The following is a 26333-nucleotide window of genomic DNA, read 5'->3' as shown; positions in this document are numbered from 1 at the left end:
ATTTGATCCCTTGTCTATATCGATGCTTGGAGCCTCATGAAGTGAAATGATTTTATTGATGTAAACCCCCTTATTTGTGTACTTGCTGCCAATGTATTGAGTATTAATGACCATTTACAAGTTACGCCTCTGTCTATTATTGTCTTATTTCAGAGTCCTTCCAGGTAGTGGTGCGAGGAAACGGCTTCTACCATGCCCGAAATATTAACCAAGTGCTGTGCAGCTTCAAAGTGAATGATAGCATCACTATAAGTAAGATCAATTAAAAGGATTGTTTATCGTAACTTATCATATACACTGCAGTAACGTATATAACTCGATGTTCCCAATAAGTATTATTCGCTAACACTGGACAGCAGTGCTACGTGTGTTTGGAGCGCTGTTTTGGAAGCCTACTTGTCTTTCACCTTGTTCAATCCCTTTCATTCGCCTGTTAGAGAGTTGTCTGTTATCTCCGTTCCGTTTTACTGTCTTCCAGATGAAAAGCCGTCCGACTTACAAGACACCTACCTGCTGTGCCCGGCCCCTGTCATTGAAGAAGTTGGACAGTATGTTTTCTTTTTTAATCTTGTATCTGCGCTTTGGAATGTACAATGTACTTAGAATATGTGTAGGGCACTCCACTGGAGGTAGCAGCTGAGTTCCAAGTGTTTACGCGCCAATATGCCATAAATAGGACTGGTTCGCATGACTATGAAGCTCCTGATGACTATCACAATTGGGGGCACTACCAAACATAGGCTGCGATTCAGACCTGTATGGATCATTGGATTGACATGAACTAGGTCGACATGACTGAAGGTCGACATGACTGAATGTCGACATAGGTTAGATCGACAGGGTCATTTGGTCGACACAAGCATTAGGTCGACAGTCAAAAGGTCGACATGGGTTTCCCCCCTTTTTTTGTCCCGAATGTCGACACAGTCGACATGGGCACTGAAACATAGCACCGCGTCCCCTCGCACTATTCTATTCTCCCACCATGCCCTAGTGCAGGGCTGGACAACACCGGCCCTCCAGATGTTAATGAACTACACATCCCAGGATGCTTTGCATTAGTTTTGCTATGTGGCCATGCTGAAACTGATGCAAGGCATGCTGGGATGTGTAGTTCATCAACATCTGGAGGGCCAGTGTTGCCCAGCCCTGCCCTAGTGGATGGTAGGGCATGAAATACCGCCTGTTGGCACACATCGGCTCAAAAAAAAAGCCAACACCCCCTTGCTGTACTGTAGGTAGTGAACGCTTTGGCTATTGACAAACCCAAACACGTCCATCTGACCCGAAAAGTGTAAATTGTGATTCGTCACTTGCCGCCATTGTTCCACTGTCCAGTCTTCATACCATGGTGCTGGGCTGCATTCTGCTCTGTGATTGGAGGTTTATGAGCAGCTGCTGTCACATAATATGCAAGTGCACGGGCCTTCCTACAGTATGTAGTGTTCTTGTGGAAACCGACACAGTAGTGGCCATTTATTAGTGGCTATTTTGAACTCGTGTGTAATGGTACAGTATGCATGAGCACTCTCTGGTTCCTGGGGGCCATTCTGGGGGGTCTTCCAGGACAATGTTCTTCTTTCACGCATTACTGACAAAAGACATTGGCTCCTAGTGTTGGAGAACAAAACAGATGAAAAAAATATAATTTGTTTCTAATTCCCTTTTGTGTTGCTTCCCCAGGGTGGTGTATCTACAGGTTAGCATGAACATGGGTCTTACCTACATCTCCAGCTCAGTGAGCATCACCAGCACACACTGTGTAAGTATCTCGCCAGCCCCCCCGAGGGACAGATGCAGAGTGAGTCCTACTAGGCCAGGGGTGAATCTAGCGTGGAATCGCTCTGCACATGCCCAGAAGCATTGGGCCATATATAATGTGTCTCTGGGCACTTGGAGGCATTTGTGTCTTGGTGTTAGCAGACCTCTCAACATCAGAAGTCTGCACAGTTAGTTATTACACAGTCTTCTACAGAGGCGGAACTACCATTGGTGCAGCCGGTGCACTGCGCTGAGGTCCCTGAGGTCTAGGAGGCCATTGCTGCCCAGACCAGAAATGACTTCTTGGGTTGGGTAGAGGAGGGGGCCCAAATTATATTTTTGCGCCCTGGCCCGCCACTCAAAAGTTCCACCACTGGTCTTGTATTACCATTCCATTCCTGTGTTGTTCCCAGTTGCCAATTGTAAATCTCCAAGGAATATGCTGGTGCTATATTAGTAATGAGTAATATAGAAGCTTAGTGCAGCACATGGGAAAGGGGCATTTGTAATAGCTTGGAGAGAGGTCAAACAGACTTGTATAAAGTACCATCCAGTCAACATCTGTCATTTTAGTCAATGGGGTAGATGCATTATAGCGGCGCGATCACTTCCTGTTTCACCTCATCAAGGAGGAGGAACAGGCGTGATCACTTCCTGTTTCACCTCATCAAGGAGGGGGAACAGGAAGGGACATCGGATAAGGTATTGCCACCCTGCAGCTGTTGAAGTCAATAGCGGCAGAGGGCAGAACTAAGCATCCCTGATACATTCAGCTACATACCGACATTGTTACTAGTCACATATGTAATAGGGATGGCCATGGTTGCCATTGCCATCAATGGTTGCCATCAATGGCAATAGTACATTGGCCATCGATAGTGGCACACTAAGCAATGGATGACTATCAATGTGTTCACCTATCGATGGTCATCCATTTTCTTTGACTGATTGGCCTGTGGGGCAATGAAAACATGGGGGCGGGGCATCACTGGTGCTCTGTGAAAAAAACAAAAAAAAAACAATTTGTTTATGCCTGACATCGATGGAGGAAAACCATCTGGTTCTCTCCAATTGATGGCAAAACTATTCTACATCGGTCATAAACCGATTTCAAATCATCAATGGTCATCCCTAAAATGTACTAACATATGCGATTAGTACTGCTTCCGATAAGAGCTGTCCTTTGTCACTGATTATGACCCAGGAGTCTGTCTGCGCATCTGCAGATTGACGCGGGTGGCCACAGGGGGTTCTGGGAGGGATCCAATCAGATCCCTCTCTGTAAGAATGAAGAAAGAAGCTCATAGGCTTCTACAGGATAATGGCAGCAAAAGCTGGCATTACACACTGCACAGAAGCCCATCATTGCTGTGCTTAGTACATAAGGATATGTATTAAAACCCCAAAATGGTTCCTTTAGTACAGGCATGTCCAACCTTGGCCCTCCAAGTGTTGTGAAACTACACGTGCCATCATGCCTTGCCAACGTTTTGCTATTAGGGAATGCTAAAACTATTGCAAGGCATGCTGGGAAGTGTAGTTTCAAAACAGCCGGAGGGCCAAGGTCGGACATGCCTGCTTTAGTACATCCTTCCCAGTTACAGAATGAAACAATGCCTTTTCTCCCCTATACCTATTTCTACTGTAATGATGTGGTTCATTGTATTCCACAGCCCACTGGGATAATCCTGTTCATCGCCTTGCTGATACTGTTTCTTCTACTGCTCCTCGCACTACTCTGGTGGTTTTGGCCCCTTTGTTGCACAGTGGTGAGTACTGCGAGTACAACTAAAGACCTAAACAATAGGGTGTCTATATTTACTGATGGGGTTTAGCTAGGTAGGATTATTAACTCATGGTAGGGTAATACAGAAAGATGTATAGAAAATGGTAAACTTGGGTTGTGGACTAGTTATTGAAATATAGGCCCCTGTTGTGATTGCCTCGCTCCCCTGCATGTTCGCGCAGGGGAGCGGTGGCGAGTGTCTGCGCATGTACAGAAGCTCAGAGCGAGCGGGCGCGGCGGACTAGCCATTCCGTACGCACCTAGCGGTGCTTAACCCCCCCCCCCCCGCACAGGAGAACAGGGTGGCTGGGTGCCATCGAGGTAACAACCACCCACCCCTCACCACAGCCCTGTTTTATTATAATATAAAAAATGTGTGTATTCAACATTCCAAATGATGGAGAAAACCTAGGAATCTGCATTAAACATATATAGTATTACATACTTATATGTATAATACTGTGGGAACATACTAACTCTGCTAATTAATTTAATTTCTTAAAAGAAAAAAAAATATAAAAATGTAAAAAAAAGTCGAATAATGTATGGATGGAAAAGAAAATAAAAAAAAAAAAACCAGCAATTCTTTTTATTTTTTATTATTTTTTTTTTAACATAGTATTATTGCTAACATACAAACTCATTATATTGTTTTACTAAGGTGTTTTATTTATTTCTTGATAGGTGATCAAAGAGCCACCACCACCTCCGCCTCCGGAGCCAGTAAGTATACAGACGTTCTTATCTCCTAATCCTGTATCCCCCGTGAATGCCCCAAATATCCAAAAATATGTCCTTACAGTAGATATCTTGATATTTAGAATTTTAAAGTAAGATAAAAAACACTTGGCCCATGTAGTCTGCCCCACACACATGTAAATGCACACACTTGGGGAGATTATACAAACTCTACACTGTTAAGGCCCATACACACTGGGACATTTTCAGATTGAAAGCTGCCCAGTGTGTATGGGGCAGCAATAAGCCGGGATCCCTTTTGCGCGCTCCCACATCATCTATGTCCCGGCCGCTCATCTGCTGGTATCCGCTCATCTGGCCGCCATCTGAAGATGGCGTTATCCGCTTTTGCCTATGGGCTACACATTGCAAATAACACCCTCCACCTCGGCTATGGTCGCTGCACATATACAGTATAGTAAGTAGATGGCGCAAGTGCAAGATTCCCTGAGGAATTGATTGATTGCCTGTCATTTTTCAAACCCAGCCTGTGACATGACAATTCGGAGCTGATTGGCTGGTTGTTTATCACTCTCCATTTTTGAAGCTTGATAGATCTGGCCCTGAGCATCTGTACATACATGTGGTACAGTAATTAACACATCCGGGTGGTATATACTCTGTATTGCCACAAATAGCAGCGATATGAAATTAAGAAATTACAATTATTATCATTAATTATTTACAATTGTTGTCATTGTATTGCATACCTGCCAACATTCTGAATAGGAGAAGCGGGACTCCGGCATGCTCCCAATAAGGGGGCGTGGCCTCTACAAAATTGGGCGTGGCCTCACAGGAATGCTTTTGTCACTATAGGGGCCTTGACCTGCGCTCAGTGAGCTGCTAGCATGCCCCCATTCCCTCTGTCTGCCGTGAATAGACAACACAGCATCTATTTCACCGCTGCAGCAAGTGGCAGGGCCCATCTGTCCCACTACCACCACTGTGGAACACTGCTGACCACGGGTGGTTCAGCGGGACATTTCTCCCAAAAATTGGACTGTCCCATGAAAACAGTGGACAGTTGGGAGGTATGGTATTTGCGTCTGAAACCATTGATAAATATGCCTCCACCATTTCTGTTTTTCCTTAATAATATACAGTACACTGTTATACTGTAATAAGCCAAAGTGGCTTTTCAGCCTGTCTGAGGTAATACAAGCTGTAACCGCTGCTGTACACAGTTGGCTCTGAGACTTCTGATGACATCAGTGATACAGTAACTTGAGCACATGCTGAGCAGGGAGCGCCGCATTCAGGGTTGGGCAGCAGGAACTGTAATGGGACCCCGGCCTGTACTAAATCTGACTGAAAACTTGTTACCATTTTTTTTATTTATTTTAAAATTGCACCAATTGATGCTGTCATATCAATATACAATCTATTATGTATTCTATACCTCAATGACTGTTATAATCAGAAAGCAGTGACCACTGTCTGAAGGGAGATTAAAATATTATTTATTTTTACCGCTTAGCAAATGATCGGAATAAATTATAGGGTATATATAATTCTGTACAGAATATACTACAGAAGCGTAACTCTGGGAGCCAATGGAGTCACCTGCCGCCGGGCTCCTGCTCCCAAGAGGGCACCTCTCCTCCCCTGCAAGTTTGAATCCGTTAATGGAAAGCTGTCAATATCGCTTCTGTGGCTGACTCCCACTCCTAGCAGGACCATAGACCAGGGTTGCCGACCCTCCCGGAATTTCCGGGAGTCTCCCGAAAATCGGGGCCCCCTCCTGGCCCCCCGATAGGGTGGGCAACCCTCCCGGATTCAGGGGGACCCCCGCTGTCCCCCGGATCGCGGCATTAAAATGCCGCAATCCTCGGGTCTCAGAGGAGGGGGCGGAGCTAAAATGACACAATCGCGTCATTTTAGCCCCGCCCCCTCCACAGAGATCCCTGAATTCGCTGGTTTACCAGCATGGGGGCGGGGCTTAGGGATGTCCCGCCCCCTGAGCGGCTACTGAATAAGAAAGTCGGCAACCCTGCCATAGACACCACACTTTCTTTATTTTAAACATAATGTACATAACATACATACATACATACTGTACATACATACACACATGTATACAGTACATATATTTATTTAAGGTGGTGTGTTCGTGTGGAGGGGGATACCACTATTTATCTTGCCTCCGGGCAACTAGGACAAACTTATGCCACTGATATAATATATCATACTTGCTTACCCTCCTGGAAATCGGGTCCCCCTCCTGGCCCCCCAGAAACGTGGGCAAACCTCCTGCATGCTCACACTGCACCTCGATCTGGGTCAACCCGGCAATAACCCGGGTTATAAGTGCGATGTGAAAGGGGTATTAGTCAGGGTAAAGCTTTATGACATTTCATCTAGAAACTAGTTTCATCCATACATTAGTGCTGTAACGGGATATGTCATCATAAACAATGATGGGACCCATCGGAATAACTTTCAAGGTTGTAGAGGTCACAAAGACAAGGGTGTCTGTGTGTACAGTGTGCTTATGGGTCTTGCATCACTACAGGGTTACAGCCAGGAAGTGGAGTCATGTTCCATAAGCAATTACTACTGTCCCTGCATCGGTCATTGCTCCAGACACCAGTGTCCGTTGGCTTCTAGTTACACCGCTAGCAGTGAATACCCCTAAAAACACTATAAAGCATATTACTCCTAAGTAATATGTCTATATAATGCACATATACAACGTTCTTAGTTCAAACTTATGCTGTGTACACACTAGTACAATCTGCATAAGATCCAGATGCGATTACAATTTAGACTATCTGCATACAATTTACACTATCTGCATTCAATTTAGACTATATAGTGCAGATCTGCACTATATAGACAGGGCAGCCAAGACTTTCTGGTTAAGATATGGGAGCGCGCATCTTGAACGCATCTGGATCGCTTGGGATAAAACCCATACAATCTGCATGAGATCCAGATACGATTTTGACTATATAGTCAAAATCTTATCTGGATCTTATGCAGATTGTATCAGTGTGTACACAGCATTAAAAGAATCAGCATGCTATTTACTTTCTTGTGGTTGCTACTTGAAGTCATCTATTGTGCATTTGTATATTGTGCAATTAAATGGATTATAAATACCATACAGATGTGTCCACATACCATGTGACTCTAGTGCTGGGCATTTTTTTTGTGACTTTTTGTGTGAAAATGTGTGTTGTTTGAAAAACTGCAAAAATAGGATGCACAAGCAGCTTCTGCTGATTAAAACAATACGTTACTGTCTATTCAGTGTGTGACTGCCGTTATATGTGAATAAGAAATAGAACATTACAGTGAAGTTGGTTCTGTGTATTATGGGCCTGCATGCATGACCAAACTGTGGCCCTCCAGCTGTTGTTAAACTACACATCCCAGCATGCCTTGCCATAGTTTTAGCATTCCCTAATAGCAAAACTGTGGCAAGGCATGATGGGACGTCACAACAGCTGGAGGGCTACAGCTTGGTCATGCCTATTCTAGAGAGATAAAGGGTCCAATTCAGACCCTATCGCTGCTGTGTGAGTTTGTACAGCAGCCGATTATCAATAGACTGCACATGGCTCTAGGCCACAATACACGCCATGCAGCAATGAAATCTGCTTCTTTTTTCCTTTGCTAGCCGTTCACAGGGTGATTGACAGGAAGTCAGCATTTGGGGGTGGTAACTGGCCGTTACATGGGAGTTCCAGAATAAGCACAGGTGTGACGAGGGAAGGGTGCGTGTGACGTCAAGTCCAGCCCCGATTAGGCTGATTTCATTCCAGCCACCAAGAAAGTCCACGGGTACTCAGAGCCTGCAATCAGTGGTGACCAGTGGGGAAATCATTCCCCACTGGTCACCAGTGACCACAAGCTCTGAGTGGCCTCACAGCAGCGATCAGGTCTGAATTGGGCCCAAAGTACCAACCAATCCGCTCCCATTATTTTTCAAAAACAGGCTGCAAAATGACAATTAGACTCTGGCACATTGGTACTTTATTTCTTACCACTTTATCACTCTCCTCATAGAGTCGACAGTATGGTCGACATACATTAGGTTGACTACTAAAGGTCAACAGAGCTTAGGTCGACTCATCAAATAGGTCGACAGGGCTAAGATTGACAGGGTCGGATGGTTGAAACAACATTAGGTCGACATAGGGAAGGTCGATAGTGAAAATGTCGACATGAGTTTTTCAGGGGGGGTTGTCCCGAATGTCTATGTCGACATGGGCACCGTGTCAGTGTACCGCGCATCGCTCGCTGCGCTAGGCACACTATTCTATTCTTCCTCCACGCCAAAAATACCGCCTGGTTTTGAAAAAAAAAACCATAAAAACCTTTTGACTGTTGATCTTCCCGTTGTCAACCGTCTGACCCTGTCGACCTTAGGCGTGTCAACCTATTTCATGTGTAACCAAATTCCTGTCAGCCTAATGTTGACAGGGATTTGAGCAGGCTGGCTGATGGCGCTTCCATCTGTAATGATGATATCCCCCACAGGAAGGCTACACACATACACTAATGTAGCTTACAATACTGGCACAGGCCTAACAGGAAGCCCTCGGATCCGAGAGCATAAGTTATACCTGGGGCCCAGTGTTTACCCTGACCTCATACTCTTATTTTAGGAATAATATCCGCAGCATATCAATATATAAATATATATAGTTATTTAAAACAGTGCAAGTTACTTGCTCAAAGACCTGCATACTGTACCTGTAATGGACAAAAAAGGTTTGAACCATTGAGAAGTGTCCGTGTTGGAGCGTAAGGGGTTAACCTTTATCCTACCCTCCCGCTGTTCATGGCCCATCTAACAAACCCCTCATTCATGCCTCCATACATTTGAGCCCCTTCTTCCATCAGGATACAGCTGGACACTGTGGCTCGGTATACACAGGCTTCCTTTCATTCACCCCCTTATGTGTTAACTCCTCAGATACTGTACTCTCTGTTCCATTGAGCTATATGCACTAAAGCACAGTTGCTATGATTTGTAATATCAAAGCAACAACATACTGTATCTTTTGCAATTGATTTGTAAGGGCCCCTATACACAGGTCCGACTTGATTTCCGATCAACCTGCCCGGCAGATTTTTGGGAGGGCTGCATAAGATTCGGCACTAGATGTACCATTTTTTACATGCGATAAATCACATGCCATGTGATAAATCACATACGATAAATCACATCGCATGTAAATGACTCCCTGGGATCTGCCAGCGGGAAACAGGCTGCGGTAGCGATGGGGAGCAGGAGATTTTAAAACTCCTATTCAAATGAATGGGCTGCTGATGATTGGCTGAGAGAGCTCTCTCAGCGGCTGCCTATTAATTTAAATAGTAGTTTTGAATCTCCTGCCCCCGCATAGCTACCACAGCCTCTCTCTCCAGTTGCACTCCTGTCAGCAGCAGGGGGAGGATTGGGGGCACAGAGCAGGGAGAGAGCCTCTCCTGTCTGGCGCTTCTCCGCTCTGCAGCTATAGGTGTGTAGAGACAGGAGTATTTGTCACTTGCACAGGACTGTTTCATGTGTGTTTTATATTTCGCAAGTTTTAAATTAACAAATAAAGGTTACATTTTATTGTTTGATTATTTCTGTAATAGGTGCACCACACCAGGGACAATCCTTTTTCTTGTTTCTTTTTGAAATGCTGCGTCCAGCTATAAGTGTGTGCCAGTAGTGCAGCCCCGCCAGCCGCCAGCTCCTGCCAGGGGGCGCGCGCACAGGCGAAGTTTGCGCGCCCCGTGTCGACGGAGCTCACCCCGGGTCCCCGCCGCCTCGACTCCCTGTTCTGTCGCTTCCCCCCACCTCCCCGCACCCCCCCTAACCCTGCCCATCTCCCTGAAGCGGAGACGGGCAGGGTCCCGGCGCCCAGCCGCCGAGAGTCTGTGACGCGCGTGCGCGTGAGATCCCAGTTTAATGGAGTCCCTGTCTGCCGGCGATCGCCAGAGGGGGCGTTCTGGCGGGCGCTGAGCAAGAACAAGGGACGCTTCATCTGTACCACAGTGATTGGATGTGATACATTGCGATGTGCCAATAATGGGTCCGATCCGATAGTGCTGCACGTATGATCTACAGGATCCAATGCGCACAGGAACACGCATCAGATCCGACCTGCTGTGAAACGCTTCGGATTTGTTACGATTTCATCCGATATATCGACTCAGTCCACACGAATCTGATGAAAGTAGGCCAAATACCATAACCGTATGGGTACCTTAATCCTTGAAAAATTTGGGTTCAAGAAATTAGTGAAATAATTTTTAAATAAGTAATACATACATTGTTTCAGCACTACCTCCATCTCTGACAGTAATATCCCAGGGAGCCCCAGTAATAATTATAAGATATACTGTATGTATTGTCACCATGGTTCAGTAACCGCTTACATTTGTATCTCCAACAGTGTCAAATAATTCTATCTACAAACAGAACCGCAATATACAGATGTAGCCACCGTCATCTTTGTGGCTGCGTGGCTATATCTAGAGTGCAGCAAACATTGATAAACAGTATACAACCACTGATACAATACATACCCTGGTGCATCCACACAGATAATCAACTGTATGTGTTTAATAGGCACTGGGGCTGGGGGCGGCTTACCCCACCCCCCCTACACTTTCCAAATTACTGTGTAACGGGCACAGTGTGGCTGCCATCTACAGTAAATATGAACAGTGCAAGGATAATGCTCTATCTGGCTGCTCCACTTCCTCCCTCTCCAAAGCCCTTCTCCTGCCTCCAAGGCCCTACTCAGCCACAGTAGTCTATAGGCTACATCTTGCACAATTTAGCGGGAGAGGGATTGTTTAGGTCCCTCCTTGGAAACAGCCACTAGCATATACGCTGCGTAATGACCGTCCATGAAGAAAAGTGATCCTTGTTGTGAATACTTTAGTTTACACATTGCTGGGATGGGCTGTTATTGGCGTGTCTGTCCCTGGTTATGATTTTTAATACATCTTGGTGCAAATTAATTTCTGACTGCCAGAACAGCCGCAAAAAGAAATTCAATTTATTAATCAGTAAATAGGTCTCTTAGCGTTGGCATGGCCATTTGTCTCCGGGGAACTCTGCATTAAGATGCCGATAGGCTTCAATAGGAAGGCCTGGCGACAGGAGGGGACAAAGGGGACTGCTATCCTGGGCACCAAGACTCAGATGGCTCCCAAGACTCAGAGTCTAAGGGGTAGATGTATGAAGCGATGAAAAGGGAATAGTGGCCCATGGAATCCAATCAGTTGCTCTGTATAATTGTATATTATGCAAATTATAGATGATACTTCAGTGCTGATTGGTTTCCATGGGCCACTTCTCCTCTGACTCACTTCCCCTCCCTTTATCACCCATGAGTCCCAGAGAAGGAACTTGGCGGTGGTAGCTGCAGCAGGCAGTGGGGTCTAGAGAGGGCCATTGTCCATCGGTGATTCACAATTATTGATGGTTTATGACTGATGTGGAATGCTTTTGCCATCGATGGGAGAGAAAAAACATCCACTAATGTGAGCCCACCAATGGCCATCCCTAATGAGTCCGGCTGGGTCAATGCTGTATTGGGTAATTACTGGGCCTTTGAACTTGGCCGCAGCCGCTGAACTCAAATCTTCCCAATAATTGGAAGTTGGCGGTGCACCCAGGAGTCAAAGGAACAATTCCCTCTGTATATGAAAGAGAAGTCAACTCTTTTTCTGGGGTACTCTATTGTAAATTGGTTTACTAAAGAGCACCCCAGAGAAAGAGTCTTCTTCTATTTCCTATACAGATCAAAATGTAATATGTCAGGTTTTGCATTACGGAGATACTTATCTGTGTTGTGTTTTGGTACCATGGCTGCAAAGAAATGTTTGACCATCTTCCTGTCATCTTTGCTGAGAAATAAATAGTCATTTGTAGACTTGATCATTTCTGTTTTGTAAATGCCTGGAATATTTCTGGCTGTCCTGGGCATGAATGTCAGGCTGCGTCCCCATGATGTAGAACACACAAGAGGGTATTTATTAGACGTTCCCAGCTGCAGGCCAGTACATAAAGGGAATGGTGGAAGTGATTAATGGCTCTCGGTTGCTGTTCTAAAGAACCGTTGTATTATCAGGGCAAAGATCGAAGTGTTCTTCTAGGATTTCCGTGATGGATCATTGAAACTTCTTGTTTTCTTTGTGTGAATGTCTACTCATGTAGAATCTTTTATTATTCTTTTTTACCTACTTGAGAAAATGCAATCAACTACAGCTTCTAAAAATGAAAAAAAGAGGTGTGGTTACCCATAGCAACCAATAAGATTTTGTCTATTAATTTCCTTGATGCTATAGAGAAATAATGGACAGAATCTTTAAAAAGATACCAAGATACCATACTGAAAAACCTTTTTATTTATCCGTATTTTTTAAATTAAGTATAATTTGAAGTTTTATGTTGGGTTCACACACTGGCCGATATATCGTTAATACAAGTCCTGAGCAAATCAGTAGGTGTGTACCAGCGATGAATTAGCAAATAAGTGCCACTTGGCCCATGTACATTTTACATAGACACACTAGGACCAATTTACCTAACAGTATAGTTTGGGAGTGTGGGAGAATTACTTGCCTACTTTCCATTTCACCTCTCCGGGAGAAGCCCGGAGAGGCAACACGTCAGGGGGGCGGGAGCAAGGCTGACATCACTTGGCCCCGCCCCCCACGCCGAAAAACTCTGTGATTCACAGGCCGTGGAGAGGAGGCGGGACTTAAATTACACTGAATGCCGCGATCACGTCATTTTAGCCCCACCCCCTCTCCACGGACCCGCGATTTCAGGTAATTAGACCAGCGGGCAAGGGGGGAGCGGGGGCTATCTCCAGAATGCGGGAGACTTGCCCACCTTCCCGGGGGACCGGGAGAAGGACACGATTTCCGGGAGGCTCCCGGCCATTCCGGGAGGGTAGGCAAGCCTGGTGGGAGTAAACAAGGGTACCCCCCACAAGAAACTCACACATGTACGGGGAGATAAACTCAACACAGTTAGTACCATGGTGGGAATCTAACCCATGTCCTCAGTGCTGTGAGGCAGTAATGCTAACCATTACACCATCTGTGCTTCCCAGAAAGTCATATAAAAAATGGTGGCTTCTGCAATGTACTTTCCTAAGCGTTTTTTAGCCCACAAACTCTCCCCCCCCCCCCCCCCCCCAGTCCCTATCTGCTCCTACCTCCAACCTCTGTCCTCACAGCTCCCTGTCTTCATATCAAGCAAGTTTGAAACCGATCAATGTCCCTGCAAAAATTGCTTTCCCTTTCTGTTGAAAAGTAATTTGGTCTGTTGAGTGGCCTCTAGTGGTCACTGGTGGTACTTCACCTCAGAGTTATTTGAACTTTATGATGGCGGCCAGCTTGTAGCTTTGGGATTTTATATGGCACTGCAAATCAACAGTGGCTTTTAGTGTATATTACATAGTAGTAGTAAGAATTCCTTTGGTAAGGGTGTAGGAAAAGAAACGTATCATATACTTTCTCTCTGCCTGTTTTTATCCCAGGAATCTGATGATGAGGACGGTTTACCAAAGAAGAAATGGCCAACTGTGGATGCGTCTTACTATGGAGGAAGAGGAGTTGGGGGTATAAAAAGGATGGAGGTAAAGTGAAGGATTGTTGCATACACCAACTAGAGCTAATGTACTAAGTACCAATTATAGCTAATGTACTAAGCATTGTAGAGAGGTAAAATACCAACCAACCAGCTCCTGTCATTTTTTAAACAGTCTGTAACATGGCATTAAGGAGCTGATCCCTTTCCATGGCTTAGTACATTCCTTAAATCTGATCATTCAGAAAGTCCCTGTCCCCACCCCTTATTCTGTACCCAATCCCAAGCAGTCTCATTCATGAGACATGTATAAAACCTTCCAAAGCAGGGGAAGGTCCTGGAGATCTACCAACGGTCCACATTTTCCAAATCACCTAGCTGGCGCACAGCTGTAGTCATTACTAACTGTCACATTTTCAAACCTGCTGCATTCATTCCTACTATACATACAACAGGTGGCCTGAACTGTTGGTAGATCGAGGGCACCCCTGTTCTAAAGTGTACAGGCAGATCAGGTGCCCATTGTGACAATTAGAGTTTCAATCCCGCAGTCTCATGTCATTCATATTGGCCCGGGGTGTTGTGGAATTTCAAATTACATGGTCAGGCCTTCCTTTGGCTTTATAGTATATGTGTAAATGGTAAGAGGTGCACACACAGGAAAACAGTTGTAACACGAGCAGTCTGGGAAGAAAAATTGACCTCCTCCTATTTAGCCAGCCATCCTGTTCTTGGCTGTACTGCTCTCCTTGCATGAACATACACCAGAAGCCTTTTGATAGCCCACCCATTACAGCTCTCCATGGCTATCGTTGTGTTCGCCATCGATGGTTGACATCAATGTTGATAGTACAAGTGGCCAAAAACAATGGCAGCATAATATTCAATAGATGACCATCCCTGTTTCCACTTATCGATGGACATCCCTTTTCCTTGACTAACTGGCCTGTTGGCCAATCAGAACCTGGGGGTGGGGCTTAATGGGTCATGAGGCGGAGCTATGTTCCATGTCCCAGCACCTCTGGGAAATGAAAAAATATTCAGTTATGCTGTGCTATCGATGTATGGAAACCATCGCTGGCAAAAATATTCTGCTTCAACCATTAACCAGTGATAATTATGAATCATCAATGGTTGACGCAAACATGCAGCTGTGCTCCTAACTCTAAATGGCTACATCTCATAGCGTAACATTACTGGGTCAGTTCTTTGCATGGTACATGTTTGACTTATCACGTACGTGTTATAACCCATTTCTCGGAATTTTCAAGAATATCACCCCAAAATCACCCCAAAATTTCATCATTTTTAGAAAAATTAAAAACCTTCATGTGTCCCAATACTTTTACCTTAAAATAGGGGTTTTCAGCAACTTTCTACTTTCTCAGAGGCTTCATACCTATATATACCTAAGTCCCAATACTTTCCCCTCTGGAGTTGCAGGAAAAATGGCCATCGTGACATTTTTCCGGAGCCCTCTGGTGTTCAGACTCAGCAAAGAAGGAGGGGATACAAACAGAGGTGTTTCAGCTCTCCATGTACAGTTCCTGGGCTCAACCAATGGAAAGTAACAACAACCCCACGGGCTAGTCTGATAAATATCCGCCAGGATGAATTTTTATTACATTCCACTTATGGCCCCAAATAATTTATCTACTTGGTGTTTACAGCTTCCAGATTCTGGGCGGGATGCACTAACCTCCACTGGTGCATCCCGCCAGACATCGCGGGGTATCTCATTTTTAGTAATCGCATATGTACTAACATATGCGATTATGAATGCAAATGAAAGCTCCTCTGATAAGAGGGATGCCTTTAGTTCCGCGTTGGGGAACCTCTGACTTACAGTATACAACTCTGGAACACCATCTCCTTGGTATATAGCCTCAATATACCCTTACAATGGCCCCTTTCTGTGCTGCTGATGACAGAGCCTTCTCTAAAGGCAATGATTCTCTTTTTTCCAGACTTAACAAACCCCCTTTTATCCTTGTATTGGTGCTTAGAAATCTGTTTCATTATTTAATGAGATTACATGTCTGACACAGGAATGTAGGGTGTATTTACTAAAGCCTTCCGAAGAGATACAGTAAATGGTGTAATTCAGGACTGAATTGGCAAGCGCAGGACCCATTCTACACATGTGCATGATAGGTCCTGGGATCACATTGGAGCTTTGCAAATTCCTCTGCCTGATCTGACTTAAGGCCTCTACATTAGGCCCACTTGTCCTAAGGACAAGTCAGCCCGAGCTCTCCTAAGCTCCCACGGCAGCTCCCCGGGAGAGCTCACTAGATTTAGCACTTGATGTGCCATTTTTTTACATGTGATAAAAAAAAAGCCCCGATCGCATATAGGTCCAATTCCGTAGGAGTGTGCCAGGGTTGAAGCACCGCTGGCACACAACTTTGTGCAGGTATATGCGGCGGGGCTGACAGGGTTGAGTGGCGGGTGCTGGGCAGCGGTGGGTGCCGGGCAGCGGTGGGTGCCGGGCAGTGGAGGGTTCCGGGAAGCACTCTCAGCCAATCAAAGGCTAGCCTGACTTTTGAATTTTTTTTTTAAATTTGGCTGCCACTGGCCACCCAGCACCTGCCGCTCGTCGCTTCCCGGCATCTACCACTGCCCACCCCGCCACTCACCTGGTTTAAAAAAAAATCTCCTTCCCCTCCCCCCCCCCCCCCCCCCGCAGGCTTTACATGCGATAAATTGCATTTCATTTATCGCATGTAAAACTGGTACATCATCTGCCAAATCATAAGTGAGCTCTCCATAGGGGGAGGGGGGGGGGGGGGGGCTCAGGGGAAATTGGATCCGACGTCCTTAAGACAGTCAGTCTAGTGTATGGGGGCCTTAACACTCCCAATCAGCCTAGCAATAAGGAAAAGACATAAGCATTAGCCATGTCCCTTTTATTTGTGTCACTGTGGGGCATGCCCACTCTCTGAGCTGCTGGCCAAGTCCCACACTCCCTCTCTCCCAGTGAATAGATGCTGTGTACAGCTGCTATTCCCAGCTAGTAAGAAGTGGCCTCCCAACTCCCCCTCCCCACTGTGTGACACTGTGACCCTCGTTTGGTACTGCAAAACCCCTAAAATCAGCACAGTTGGGAAGTATACATTACAGTGTTGATGCTATCTTGTTGAGTGTACATGTTATTTTTGTTGCAGGTGAGGTGGGGAGGTAAAGGCTCCACAGAAGAAGGAGCAAAGCTAGAGAAACCCAAAAATGCCATTATTAAGCTACCGGAACAGGAGTTCGAGCCCTGGGAGCCCAAACCGAAGAAAAACTCACATCGACGGGGTCCGCAGGAAAGGAAATGGTACAGCCCAATCAAGGTACTGTGCAGATAGACATCTATGGCGTAACTACAGTGGGTGCAGGGAGTGCAGCTGCTATGGGGCCCAGAGCTGATATGGGCCCACCTTTCCAGTTGAAGTAACATGTGCTATATATATTTTTTCACCACTGGGTGGTACATAGGGGCCCTTACAAATTTTTCCTATGGGGCCTACAGATATATAGTTATGCCACGGCTAATCGTAATACCTTCTCATAATGACGCTGAGCTCTATGGGAACAGCCTGACTGTATGTTGTATTGCAGGGTAAATTGGATGCAATTTGGGCTCTACTGAGGAGAGGATATGACCAGGTGTCTTTGATGAGGCCGCAGGCAGGAGACAAGGTAAGAGACTGCAGATGCACACTGAATATAACTGTCATTACACATAAACATGTCACATGTCTTCTTATACCAGGGACTAGTCACTTCTATCACCCATTCATAATCACATAACAGATAAATTGCTTTGGAAGCAAGATTGCGTCAAAACCAGTGAGATAAAAAAAACCCCACATAAAACCATTTATTTATGTATAGTGCATTGTCCATTGATTTCAATGGTTCCGATGTATCCACAAAGTATATAAAACCGATGAAATAAATAGGTCCACAGAAATGAATGGGCACTAGGCCATGAGAAGGAAAAGAAAACCTGTGTAATGCTGCCCATACACTTGTGAGATATTGCATGCAATCATTCAATTTCGGCCACATCTGGCCGATAAATCAAATGATTGTATTCATTTTTAAGGGACCATTCGGCGCAATGCGCGGGCGCGCCATCCAATGTCGAGTCGATAGATAGTATGTGCTGCACATAATATCTATCGAATTGCACGAGCGATCGTTCTAATGCAATTCACACGTAGGGGGCGGAGGGAACGCATTCGGCAGCATGGGGTTTGGTGAGAGGGGGCCGGAGGGACCACTTGTGGTGTGGAAGAGGGTGGGCAGAGGAGTAGCCTAGCACATACTGATCTTATCTTCCTCCCCTACGGCACTCAGTGATTTCTCTATATTTATCCTCCTTGACCTAAAGGCAGCCCTCTCCCTTTACGCACTGAATAGTAGTTGCTGACATTAACGTATCGGCTCATTACATGTACATGTAGGCCAATGGTTCATCCGGACAGGAACAAACAATAGCCTCCAAATGATTTGGTCAAATTCCATTCTCTGTATCTGTGTCCTGAGAGGTATACATGGGATCAGTAGCTGGAGGGCACGCTGATCCCTGTAATCGGGCCCAGAGAGGCTACAGCATACCGCAGCGCCCTGTGCTTGTGTGCTCGGGCTGATGAAGGTGGGGAGTTGGAGCACCTGGCCACAAGCTCTCTCAGCCCCCCCCTCCCAGAGGTGTAGCTAGGGTGGTGCCGGTGGAGCTCATGCTCCGGGCGCCAAAGGTTTGCAGGGCGCCCCCCTTCTGTGTCCTGCTCACAGTCACTCCGGACCGTATATCACCTGCCGTGCCCACCCGCCTGCCTGTCTGTTGCACACCTCTGAACTCGGCTCTGGGGGGTTGAGGAGGAGGCAGAGCTGCCGACAGAATAAAGGGACAAAAGGGAACCCCCCTCCAGGTAACAGCGGGCTTGTTGGCAGCACAATGAGGGGTTTCAGGTATGAAACCTCAGCCATTCAAATGTGGGGGTGGGAGTGCGGGCTTGCTCCGGGTGCCCTGGCTGCACCCTACGCCACTGCCCCCAATGGCCACAACTCTCCTTCCACAGTGTGGGTATGTGTATATTTTAGGGGTGTACACCAGGCCAGTTTTTGCCCAAACCACCTTTGTGGTTTTTGTTTTGGATCTGTATTTATTTATTTTTTTAAATAAAAAAGTGCTAAAATTACGGAATGTGGGGGTGTTTTTCTTCCTACGCTATTATTACCCTCTATAACATTAATTTCCACACATTTCCAGTCTATTCTGAACACCCCACAGCTCCCAATATTGTTTTTAGGCCAGAGGTAGCTGGATGACTAAGCTAAGTAACAGAAGTGGGTGGCACAAACATGTGGCACATCTAGGAGTGGCACTGCAGCGGCAGACAGGATGGCAGTTGTATAAACTATGAGAAAAAATGCTCCAAAGAGCACATAATGCAAAAATAGGTGCAAGATGGAATTGTCCTTGGGCCTTCTCACCCACCCTTGTATAAACAGGACATGCACAGTTTAACAAACCAATCATTTCAGCAACAGGGACTGCCACACTTGTGACTGAAATTATTGGTTTGTTTGGGCTCCCACAATACAAGCTGCCAATGATCTCTCCCTGCACAAACCGGCTCTACATACTGTAGGCAAAATATCATCATCATCCTCCGATTCCTCACACCCATCATTGTGTAGGTTATTTCTTCTCATATTCTACCATCTAGATGATATTTAGTAGCGGGGACACAGCACCTCAATTAACAGTTTAAGGGCAGGATGTATTCATATACATCGCCGCCCTTCGCCACGCCCCCACCGCAATAGAAACATAGAATTTGACGGTAAATAAGAACCACTTGGCTGCCCCTTTTTTTAAACATGTTACCTCAAACCATATTTGAGCCTTATTGCTTTGTAAGGATATCAATATGCTTATCCCAAGCATGTTTAAATTGTACTACTGTATTTGCGTCTACCACCTCTGATGGGAGGCTATTCCACTTGCAATGCCAGCGCATATGTACTAACATATGCGGCTGGCATTTCGGTGCGGTGACGGAGGCCCCCCTGATACCTGAACTGTGGTGTGCGGGGGTCTCTGTCACCTCCCAGCCGCCTACTGCTCCCCTGCAGCCGGGACAGCTCAGCGTGGCTGTCCCCGGCACCTCCTCCACCCCCCTGCAGCCAGAAGGACGTCCGGCTGCCTTGCTAGGGGGAGGAGGGGTTTACCTTCCGGGGTCCAGGAGGACCTGCAAGAAGGTAAGCTGGAGTGAGGGGGAGAGGGGGGTCGGCGGGGTTGCGGCGGAGGCAGCAAAAAGAAGCCCATAGGCTTTTATAAGGTATCGCCATCCAATGGTGGCGATACCCTACTATGCGGTATCGGTGCGGCCGGGTTTTAATAAATAGGAAAATGCGGTAAAACAGAAGTTTTACCGAATTTTCAGCTTACTACATCTCACACTAAAACCCACTCCATTAATGGCGGTACTGGTCGCACATCTAATACCAATGCCTGTACTAATACTAATGCCCTGTATGCCATATCGACAGATATGGCATACAGGGCAGCACCCCTGGACTTATTTTGCACACACAACAGCACCCCTGGACTTATATGACTGAAAGGGCAGCACCCCTGTATTGATACAGCAGACTTTGATGCACCCCTAGAATGATATGGCAGACTTAGAAACACCCCTGGACTGATACAGCAGACAGCGGCACCCCTGGACTGATACGGCAGACTTAGCAGCACCCCTGGACTGATATGGCAAATTTAGCAGTACTCCTAGACTGATATGGCACATAGGGCAGCACCCCAAGGATTGAGCCCTGCGAGCCGGCCTCAGAGCAGGGAAGTTCGGGTGGGTTTGGTTCTCTAGGAACCAATGTATCATGCAACGTTCGTTCGCACATAGCCCTACCAGCCTCCCTTTCAAGCCCCGCCTCTGTTAATTCCAGACTTGCTCATGCGAAGTCCATTGTTACTACCCAGTTTGTGTTATCACTGTTTCCAAGTGTAAAGTGCAACAGAATTTGCTGTGCTATATAAGATACTGTAAATAATAAATATTCTCAGCGGGACCGGGGGCGTAGGCGAGGCTAAGCTCTCTGCCCCCGAACTCCATTCATTTCCTCTGATGAAAAGAGTAAAGTGTCCTGGTCTGTACTGACTTACAGGATTTCTAATTACTAAAAAGTAGAGCAAAAAAGTGTGTCGTCTAGCAACCCTCAGTTGGCATTATTGGTGCCTATACGGCAGCAGTCAGGGGTACTGCCAAGAGTAGGTATATTTGTATGTAGAGAAAAGCAAACTCTTGTGTGGGAGAACACTTAGCAGGAGAACAATGGCTTTCCAATAGCTGTATAAAAAGAACTATTTATTACATTAAAATAATTAGAAGAAAAGTCTTTGAGGGGGATGCGGTCATTTGGTCTACAGCATGACGGTTTACAGTCATTAGGTCGACACCATTAAGTCGACATGGAAAATGTCTACATGGTTTTAGGTCGAAAGGTCATTAGTTCGACAGGTCATTAGTTCAATAGGTCAATAGTTCGACAGTGTCTAGGATGACAGTCAAAAGGTCGACATGGTTTTTTTTCACAGTTTTTTGAGCCGACATGTGCCGACAGGCGGTATTTCATGCCCTACCGTGGGAGAATAAAATAGTGTGCCGAGCGCAACGAGTGATGCGAGGGGATACGGTACACTTTAAACTGTGTCCATGTCGACTGTGTTGACATTCAGGTAAAAAAAAAACAGTGAAAAACCCCATGTTGACCTTTTGACTGTCGAACTAAGGACCTGTCAAACTAATGACCTTTCGACCTTTTCCCATGTCGACCTTTTCCCATGTCGACCTAATGGTGTTGACCTAATGACTGTCAACCATCATGCTTTAGACCAGTAGTTCCCAACCCTGGTCCTCAAGTACCCCCAACAGTGCACATTTTCCAGGTCACCCAGCAGGTGCAGTCATTATTCAGTCACATTTTAAAATATCCACAGGAGGAGCTGATTATGTTGCCTGTGATTCTGTGTGGAGACCTGGAAAACGTGCACTGTTGGGGGTACTTTAGGACCAGGGTTGGGAACCACTGCTGTAGACCAAATGATCCCAACCCCTTTGAGGCTGTTACTTAAATAGCATATGCGAATATGTTTTAGGGTTATGTCAATTAAATATCAACAATCAATTTATAACATCACAGCACATAAGAATATTATATGGAAAGATGGAAATAACATCATACATTCTGCCTCATCCCTGCATTTTTGTACGAAAACAGTGGAATCATTGGCCCATCATGGGAATAATATAGTATCTCTCTTGTGTTCCTCTGAGGGCTTTTTTGGATATTGTTTGGCAGACAGAAATAGGGTTTTAGTATAATACGGTACCTAAGTCTTCCCTGGTGGTCTCCCACACAGGTACTGACCAGGCCCAATACTGCTTAGCTTCCAAGGTCATAAGAATTTGGGTGTATCCAGTGTGGTAGGACAGTATAAAATATATTACCCCAGGTTAAGCTGCTTCAATACAACTTGTAAGCACTTATAGGGAACAATCATGGAAGAAAAATAATATTATTGCACACCTTGATGGCCTTTTTGTAACAATCGCTATGGTATAAGAGAAACGCACCCTTGTCGTTTACTGCAAGTTCTCCACTTCTGCTTTTTTCGCTCATGTCAGTAGGTATGGCATACAAAAATGAGAGAGTGGATATGCCGATTTGGGTATAAAAGTAAGCGGGGGGGGGGGGAGGGTGTCAGAAAATGCCCTTTCAGCTGAAAGAAAATTGCCCTGATGCTACTGCAGTGCAGGGTCTAATTGCATTGCTATACTATAAATCATAGTTTCCGTGGTGCTCGCCAGGGCAGCCGAGAGGTATAGCGGGCCCCAGTAAAAATTTGGGGTGTGGCCTAATCACGGGAGGCGTGGCCACCATGCACAATTAGGTCACGCCCCCAAAACAAAAGTTGTGAGTGAGAAGCTGTAGGTGTGTGCTGCATGGGAGGGATGGAGGGGGTAGTTTCACAGCTTACCGTGTCAACCAAAATGACCTCCATAGTCTATGATATTTATTGTGGTGTAGACACTAGAAAAACACTTCCAATGATATTTTGTATCAAATCTTCTGATACTATTTCAGCAGTGTGTACAAAGTCATAAGATACAGTTGCTGATCATAGAGGTTGTGAGTATTCCTCAGACATTTGAATGGAACTACATATAAATTAGGCTGCGCAGGTGTGGAGCGATCAGGCGCTGCTCGTAGCATAGACATAGGGAGGTATTCAAAGAGGCTGATTCGCCAGGTTTTTATGGCGATTTTGTGCTGTATGGCGAATTTCTGACTAAAACGGTGAATCACCCTATTCAATGACCAGATGGCGAATATATTTCAAGGTTTTTATCGCCATGATTCACAGAGTAGCAATCGCTATCTTTTTATGGAGAAGTGGAAGGTGAACTTTTAAAATAAAGTGTTTTGTTTTTTACAATTGGTGTCAAAAAAATCAGGAATTTTATTCTGAGGAGGGGCATGCTATTTTTATTCATGTGATGTAAGCACATGAATATATATTTAATTTTAATTATTTTTTTTTTTTTTACACAGACCAGCCAGCAGGGGGCCGGAGCCGAGCCGCTCATTAGATATTCATATATTCACTTCACCCGATCATTACATATTCATGATCGGGTGTAGTGAATATGCCCGGTCCCCTGCTGGCACCCCCGGGGGGGCAGCCTGTTCTGCCTGGCACCCGGGGAGCCCACCTCCCCCCCACAAACGTTGTGGGGCAGGCAGGGAGACTTCCATCTCTCTGCCTGCCACCGTCCTCAGGCTCCCGCAGGAGCTCATATTCACCGGTCAGGGGCAGCGAGCCCCTGACTCGTTGAATACCGGAGCCGGCGAGGCTCCGGAACGCGGCGACCAGTGGCGAATGTGCAGCGAATCCTAAACAGAATTCGCTGCACATCGCCGGTATTCACATTGAATACCGCCCAATGAGTACCAAACAAATATTTCTGTTCACCAGAATAGATCTTTCAGTACATGTGTGTGTCAGCAGGCTGCATGCAATCAACGCAGCCTCTGGCACTAAAGGTCCATACACAGTCACACTGGGCTCACCGCTGCCCCGTACACACTGAAAGCCGGTCAGACGATTAAACTGAGTGGCTAAATTAAGTGGCTTAACTTCTATTAAGGTATATCCAGCAATGTGTGCAGAGTCATGAGATATTGGGTGAAATTTAATAGAATGACAGATTTAGAAAGTGAGAGATCTGGGAAGAAATCTCCAGGGTTTTTTTAAAGCGGCAATCATTTACACTGCAAATCTAGTTTGATTTTGAAGTGTGAATGATTGCCGCTTTAAAAAAAAACTGGAGATTTCTTCCCAGACCTCTCACTTTCTAAATCTCTCATTCTATTAAATTTCCCCCATAGTCGCTAATTATAGGGATTATAAATATTTTACAGATATCAATCAATTGTTATAATTATTATCATTATTAGCCTTGGAGAGAGATTAAGTGGAGAAATTGCACAAAGCAACTAATCAGCCACTTTCATTTCAAAGGCTGCACTAGATAAATGTCCTGTACATTATCTCTCCAAGGTGTGGTGCATCTCCCCCAGACCATACGAGGTATACGAGGTGCTAGTGGATATGTATGTTCTGGTGTTACCAACCTGCTGTGTTTTCTGAAGTATAAGGGTGATGGAATACCTATGGCTTGTCAGTAGACAATGGGAGAAATTTACTAAGATGGGAGTTTTATTTCCCATGCAATGTTGCCATGGGCAATCAATCAAAATGTGCTTCTTATTTATATAGCACCTCCTAGACCAGTGTTTTACAACCACTGTGTCGTGTCACACTAGTGTGCATTGAGCTGTTCTAAAGTGTGCCTCCAGATCTAGAGATGCCCAAACCAGTTTACAGCCACCACCAGTTCAACTGTTATTAACTGGTCTCTTCTTCTCATGTAAAGGGCCAATGTATTGTGTTTGTGTTACCTGTGGGGACCAGTGTGATTGTTTTTTGTGTATGGGGGCCAATAGGTTTGGTTTTATTTTCCTGTGGGGGCCAATGTGTTTTGCCCTGTGGGGATCTCTTGGCAATTTTAAAATCTTATTTACTGTCCTAGAAGATAATAGATCGTATATGATTGGTTGCCCAGAGCAACATCTCATGTGAACTAGAACTCCTATTTTAGTAAATGTCCCCCAATATGTTGTCCAAATGATGTCAGTGGGAGATTTCCATCTCAACTATCACGATATATAAATAACTAAAGCCTCCTCACCTTTCTTAGGTGAAGTACCGCCGGTGACCACTAGAGGCCACTTGACGGACCAAATTACTCCTTAACAGAAAGTGAAACCCAAATGATATGTTTCAAACTTCCTGAATATGGAGAGAGGGAGCTGTGTAGACAGAGGTCCCATTTTGGACCTGTTCGCTAAGCTGCGTATATTCGATTTTATTCATAATATTTACTTAATGTTTCTTTTTTTTTTTTCAGGGACGCTGTATTAATTTCACAAGGGTGAAGGCTGATGGGAGTCATACTATCTATAAGCCTCCTGCTAACAATGCTCCAATGAACCATCCACCGAGCCATCCACCGAGCCAGCCACCGAGCCAGCCACCGAGCCAGCCACCAAACCAGCCTCCGCAGCGGCAGCCCCCACCTGGCCCTCCTCCTCCGCGGATGCCTCCAGGACCTCCTCCTGCTCGTCCTCCCCCGCAGCCCATGAATTGAGCCCATGCCCCGGGCTTCTGTATGCTGGACTGACTGACTTTATTATAGCAACTGCACGGCGGCAGCACAGGAACACCCAGAAACCCCATATATCAGGTGCCCGATGCGTCCTGCCAATGGGCACTGGCATAATTGCTCATTCTGAAAACAAATGTGTTCCGTTATAGAATATAGAATGCATTGGAATAATTTTATTTTTTTTTTAAATGGCTTATTAACAGTCATTTCATTGGATACATCCTAATTGGTTGTGGATGTGTTCCCTCCCACCTCGCCGCTCCCGCCCCCTGAAAAAGTAAATAAAAAAACGACACAGATGACCCACTTCTTTATTCCCTGACCGTGCAGCTGCCTTTAACTCTTTGGCTGCCAGAGTATCCTTATACTACAGTAAGTTAGAAATGCCATGTTGGTCTGGCAACCAAAGGGTTATATGTACCCAGTCTATTTATTCTGTATTTTTTTTTTAAAGGATAGACAAATGGAGATTGTTGCTGGCCAGCAAGATCTGCTCCATTTGTGCTCAAATGACAACCTGACCTATGTACATTCCACAATCGCCATCTCTGCTCTAACCCGGTGTAATGTATGTTGTATACACTTCCTGTTTCCGTATTCCGCTTCCAACCCCTTGACCTTTGGCATTTTCAGAGTCATTTCAAACTAGATGCCATCAATGCAGCTGAACTGGCTGTCGAGGTGTTGGGGA

At 45.6% G+C, this 26333-nt stretch overlaps 1 protein-coding gene and 1 pseudogene across 1 annotated transcript in view; one reads left to right on the top strand and one right to left on the bottom strand.

Moving 5' to 3' along the window:
- ANTXRL (ANTXR like) overlaps positions 1-25941 on the top strand; it is an 84004-nt gene extending 58063 nt beyond the window's left edge. The window contains exons 10-18 of the mRNA XM_083146041.1: positions 154-252; positions 479-548; positions 1684-1762; positions 3435-3530; positions 4232-4270; positions 13792-13890; positions 17009-17176; positions 17445-17525; positions 25385-25941. Coding sequence (XP_083002167.1) covers positions 154-252; positions 479-548; positions 1684-1762; positions 3435-3530; positions 4232-4270; positions 13792-13890; positions 17009-17176; positions 17445-17525; positions 25385-25624 — 971 coding nt within the window. The 3' untranslated portion in view covers positions 25625-25941. The remainder of the gene's footprint in view (positions 1-153; positions 253-478; positions 549-1683; positions 1763-3434; positions 3531-4231; positions 4271-13791; positions 13891-17008; positions 17177-17444; positions 17526-25384) is intronic.
- On the bottom strand, positions 22231-22350 carry LOC146011782 (5S ribosomal RNA; annotated as a pseudogene).
- Positions 25942-26333: the final 392 nt, after the last annotated feature.

The sequence above is a fragment of the Crinia signifera genome, chromosome 6 (genome assembly GCF_055691185.1).
Source record: "Crinia signifera chromosome 6, ASM5569118v1, whole genome shotgun sequence".
NCBI classification, from domain to species: Eukaryota; Metazoa; Chordata; class Amphibia; order Anura; family Myobatrachidae; genus Crinia; species Crinia signifera.
This window is presented reverse-complemented; position numbering and strand designations above follow the sequence as displayed.